General features: G+C 41.6%; 1 protein-coding gene across 1 annotated transcript in view; it reads left to right on the plus strand.

Annotated features, from left to right (window-relative positions):
* Nucleotides 1-4,714, plus strand: part of GOLPH3L (golgi phosphoprotein 3 like) — a 59,485-nt gene extending 54,771 nt beyond the window's left edge. The window contains exons 4-5 of the mRNA XM_018559903.1: nt 2,330-2,444; nt 3,580-4,714. Coding sequence (XP_018415405.1) covers nt 2,330-2,444; nt 3,580-4,007 — 543 coding nt within the window. The 3' untranslated portion in view covers nt 4,008-4,714. The remainder of the gene's footprint in view (nt 1-2,329; nt 2,445-3,579) is intronic.
* The last annotated feature ends 1,026 nt before the right edge of the window (nt 4,715-5,740 follow it).

A 5,740-nucleotide genomic window follows, 5' to 3' on the forward strand; every position in this document is an offset into this window, starting at 1 on the left:
CTCTCTCTCTCTCTCTATGTTTAATTATAAACTATTCATGGTTGCTTAGCAATTATATTTGCTTCCTTACTTCGCTTTACTGACTTTGACTCTTCAGCTTAAGAGTCTGGGTCAGTGGTCCCTTTAGGTCTGACATTTGCTGTCTGACCTCATACATAATCTCTCTACTTCTGTGAGTGAATAGCAGTGTCAGAGCCCTGTAATGAAGGTAAAATATAGGTTATGTTATGTGATTCTGTCCTTTTGTACACAAAGGAGACGGGAGATACTATGTAAGGTTGGACAGTTGAGAAGGCAAACCTTTGCTTTGTCTATGCAGGGCACAGAACCAATTTACTTAATTCTTTTTGTAGCACATACGCTACTTTCCTTTGAGCCAATGACAATTTTTCACTGAGGGATGCAAAGAAAATACTCTGTACTTCTGTGCATGAGACTCGCTTCATGTGACGGTGCTGGGCCAATCACCAAGCACCAGCACTGTCGCAAAGGAAGCGTCGATTACCCTGTCTACACTCCGACTTTAGGGACTTGCTTCTCCTCTCAGCAGCCAAATGAAGCAAAGGTGAGTTTGTGCTGTATGTGGTCAGGGACAACAACAACTGAGGGGGTGATTAAATTAACTAGCTGCTTTTTCCTGTAAAGGCAAAGCCCAGATCACTTTAAGGTGACCCCTAATTCTACTTTCTGGAGGTGCAGCAGTGTGCACCTCCAGAAAGTATTGCAACACTCAGCAGCAGGGTTTTGACAATGTAAGGTTTCATGTAGCCATGGGTGGACAAATTTTAATATCGGTCTGTCTAATCCAGGAGCCAGCAGGATATTTTTAAGAGCCAACTCCATTTACACCAACTAGGAAAAGCCCTCAAAAGTGAGGCGGCAGCTGCCATTTGTAAGGAACATTGGCTACCTGGCACCTGGGACTTATCCAGCCCTGCATGTAGCCAAATTAATTAGTCATGTAACAAAATGCCCAACTAATGTGCAGGGGCTACAAGGTGACTGCCTGTACAGGCCTCCCAGGTGAACATTTGCAAAGGACATGAAGATAAATACATGGAAATCTTATGAGGTCCCTCTATGAGAACTTGCATAGTTACATAGTATTTGAGGTTGAATAAAGACATAAGTCCATCAAGTCCAACCTATTGCGTGGATGCATTTATGGTTCTCCTGGTGTGTGCGTGTGTATTAGTCCATGTATGATTTTGCTCTTAGCAGTACCTGTACCCCTGTATGTTAGGGTCTCCAAGGAACTCGTCCAAGAGTTTCTTGAATGTTTTCACACTCTTAGCTGAAATCACTTCCTGCGGCAGAGAGTTCCAGACCCTAACCGCTGTAACTGAGAAGAACCCCTTGCGCCCCTTGTGCTGTAATTCTTTCCCCACCAATTTTAGGTGGTGGCCTCTAGTCTTTGTTATGAGGTTAACCGTAAAGAGTTGGTTAATAATGTTGCTGTCACCATTGAACATTTTATAGAAGTAAATCATGCCCCCCCCTTAATCTCACTTCCAAAGAGAACATATTTAATTTTAACAGCCTTGTCTCATAGCTCTGGTCCTCCAACCCCTTAATGAGTTTGGTTGGCCTCCGCTGGACTTTTTCCAGCTCAAGGACATCTTTTCTGAGTACTGGTGACCAAAACTGGACCGCGTACTCCAGATGTGGCCGAACCAGTGATCTGTAAAATGGCAAAATTATAGACTTGTCCCTGCAATATATTCCCTTCTTAATACAAGACAGGACTCTACTTGCTTTGTTTACAGCAGCCTGCTTTGCAATACTGTTCAGACAAGAGATTTATTTATACAAATGCGCACATCACACAAATGGAAATTGTAGAAAGAAGGATTTGGGTCCAAATATGGGGACAGTTGAGAGCCGTTTACCCATAACTAATATTTCAGATTGTGCAAATGATTAAGTGCTTGGTCTCAAGTTGTGAAATTTCTGGTCTCGAGTTCGTTCCTAGGCTTGAGATTCACAGATGTTCGGTTCTAGTTGTTGGGATTTTTATTTATTATGAAGAATGTAGCAGGAGGATTAAGAACAGCTAAAGAAGGACATGAACACCCAAAACTCCAAGGTAGGTGGGAGCAGATCCGGGAATTGTGAAAGATCTTGTTCCTGGACCTTGTTCAGAGATCTAAGTGGGCAGCAGGTCTCTTGGCTCCTCAGAAACCACCTATATATGAAATGTTATACTTGTATTGTAACATCTGTCAGTATATAGTCAAGTCAGTACATTTCATAGGTCATTTAAACACCTGTATATGAGGATGATGGGTTTGGGTTTCATCTCTTGTTTACATTCCTGTCCTTCACACAGGTTTTTTTGAAGTCTGATGCCCCAACAGGTGATGTTTTATTGGATGAGACTCTGAAGCACATTAAAGCCACAGATCCCGCAGAAACTGTGCAGAGCTGGATAGAATTACTTACTGGTAAGGATGATGACCATCTTCAGATGCTGCTGATGCTTATTTTTATGATCTGATGAGCAATGTATAGTTTTTTAACTGTTTGAGCACCTTGCAGCATAGAATTTTAAACATGGCTAGAATGTCATTTTCAAATACAGTGCAGTTATAAACCATTTTCAATCATTTATTTTTTTGCTTCTAGGGGATCTCTTTCTGACCCCACAACCCATACTATCTTTAGCATGTATAGCTGATGATGGCATTAATTGTAGGATGATCATCCCCATTTTAAATTCCATTATTGCATTTTTCCATTTTACCTGCCAGGCTCCTTTCTATACTGATGTTAATATTTCTTCCCCTCCACATGCATTTTATGTCTTTTTGCCTTTTGCAAATGAGCATATTATTCCAATAACTATACAAATTGTTTATGCCAGGGATGGACACATCATTATAGAATTCAAGAGCCAGTCTGTCCAACCCAGGAGTCGGCAAAAAAAGGTTTAATTCCTATATCGGCAAAGCCCAGTTCACTTTAAGGTGACCCCTAATTCTGCTTTCTGGAAGTGCAGCATATCTGATTTCATGGCTGTGAGACATGGCTGTGAGACAGGGTTTGACAATGTAAGGTTTCATGTAGCTGGGGTGGACATATTAATATGGAGTCTGTCCATTCCAGGAGCCAGCAGGATTATTTTTAGGAGCCAGCCCCATTGACCACAACTAGAGAAACTAAAAGGTTGAGCACCAGCTGTAATTTTTAAGACGCATACCTGGCTCCTGGAATTTGCCCAGCCCTGGGTTATGTTGACCATGCATAATATTACATATTTATTGTACCACCTCAAAGTTTTTTCCAAGCTAAACCAGCCTGATTTTTTTTAGCCATCCCTTATAATTGAGATCTTCTGTTAATTTAGCTGCTAGCCTATGCACATGCCCTGTTGCTATTTGTATATCATGGTACATCCCAGGATTTTGTTGGTTTTGCAGCTGCCACTTGGCATTGAGTGCTGTTGCTTAGCTTACTCATGGCTAGTATTTGCCAATCTTTCTCCTGGCTTGTTTTCAATATATTAGAGGGCAACACAGTCAACTAGTTGAACCAAAACATAGCCTAATTTTTTTTCTTTTTTCTCTCTCTTCTTGTTAGGTGAAACATGGAATCCATTCAAGCTTCAGTTTCAACTGCGCAATGTGCGTGAACGCATTGCCAAGAGCTTGGTGGAGAAAGGAATCCTGACCACAGAGAAGCAAAATTTTCTACTCTTTGACATGACCACCCATCCCGTCACCAACACCACAGAGAAGCAGCGCCTGGTGAAGAAACTGCAAGAATGTGTACTTGAAAAATGGGTTAATGACCCACACCGCATTGACAAACGGACCCTGGGATTGCTGATACTGGCCCATGCCTCCGATGTCCTGGAAAACGCCTATTCCACCCTGCCTGATGAGAAATATGACATGGCTATGAACAGATCGAAAGATCTTCTAGATATGGATCCGGATGTAGAAGGCAACAAACCCAATGCCACAGAAATGATATGGGCCGTGTTGTCCGCTTTCAACAAATCTTAAGATTTCATGGACAAAACTAGAGACCTAGAATAATGTACCCATATGATTCTCCAGGACAACCCATAGGTTACAAAGAGGAATGGAGGGCAACAGAGACTATGTACTTTGGATCCCCCAGTTTGGTAGCCCAACATTGACCTTGAGCCTACACTCTTCAGAAATAACCATTGTGTGTATACAAAACACATTTGACAAAAGATGGACTTTGAGGCACCTTTTGTTGACGACGCAATCACATTTTCTTCTAGCAAGCACCAATCTGAGTGGGAAATGAGTGGCCAGGACCAATACTGGATCCATCCCTTTAGTTGATTCCATTGTGTTCCTCAGCTTTGTAGCGATAGATGTAAGGGAAACCATTCCACTTGTCCAGCTCAGAGCAGGTTGAATTATTCTAGAATTACAAAGGACAAACTACCCACAGTGCTCTTGGAGACTCTGGACTAGGCCCAAGTCAACACACGGAATACAAACTTTTGTTGTTGCCTAACTGTATTCTTCTGTAACCCACCCTATGTCTTGTCTGTTGACTTTTTGGTCTGATGTTCCAGCTCACCTTCAGCTGCCCTTCTGTGGGCAAAAATTGGGCAGTGGCTACTTTCTGTGCATTTTTTTCCCTGTAAGTTTTAGGTTTTCGTTTTTAGGCCAACAATGGTATCTTTTGATTTGATCTTATTAATAATGATTAGTGCATTTATAAGAGGTAAAGTATGAAAATTCTCTTTTGAAAAGGCCAATGGCAATTTGGTTTATAGTTTTCAAGATTAAAAAAAAGGTTATTTTTGCATTGGGTCCAGCTAACAGCCTGGTCTTTTTTTTTCATACAGTGTCAATACAGATGGATATTTTTTGGTGTGAGTGAAGTATATTCATGTGGGCGCACGTGTACCTTTTTTTTTGCGTTTTGATCTCTCGCAACGTTTGTATGTACAGTATATGAGTGCAGCTTGAGGCGGTAACTGCAATAATTGACACACATAGTCTGTTTTAGGGTTACTGTAAGCTTCTATTTAACCACGTTGTCCGGGAATGGCAAAAACTTGCTGGGAATTCCGCGTCCATTATAGAGCCTCTACTGTGTCTTTTATATTGCAAGGTGAGGGCTGTGACTTGTCTTCATATAGATTGTCCCATCTCAAGGTAAAGTTGGCATTGTGAGGACAGAAAGAGTTATCTGGTAACTCCTGGACAGTTGTAGTTTTATTAACAATGTTTTGTAGTGCTTCATCTACTTTTTTTATGTCGCATTATGCCAGGGCTGGACAAATCCCAGGAGGCAGGTAGCCATGGGCCCTTAAAAATAACAGCTGGCGCCTAACTTTTGAGGTTTTCCGTAGTTGTTGTGAATGGCCTTGGCTATTGGTTTGGACAGACTGGCTCTTGAATTCCATATTAATTTGTCCACTCGTACATTGTACATACATCATATACCACACTTGTGTCCTTGATATATAGTTGTCTTTGGTCTTGAGAAGTGGACATATTAAAGGAGAACCACCTGCAGTAATAAGCCATAGTAGCTGCTTACCTGTGTCTGTCTTGACTTGTGTTTGGTAGAAGAGTCAACATCCAGCTAAAATAGTTTTGCCTGCTGTAATCCCAAAGGCCAGTTTGCAACTCAATGGTTACTGTGTATGTTCGGGACCATCAGGTAAAAGTGGACCCATTTTTTAAAAGGGGTCTGAAGCAGGAACTGAAGGTGGTTTAGATAACGTATGGGCCTTGGGCAAAAA

Source organism: Nanorana parkeri, unplaced genomic scaffold (assembly GCF_000935625.1).
Source record: "Nanorana parkeri isolate BGI_ZX_2015 unplaced genomic scaffold, ASM93562v1 scaffold420, whole genome shotgun sequence".
Taxonomy (NCBI): domain Eukaryota; kingdom Metazoa; phylum Chordata; class Amphibia; order Anura; family Dicroglossidae; genus Nanorana; species Nanorana parkeri.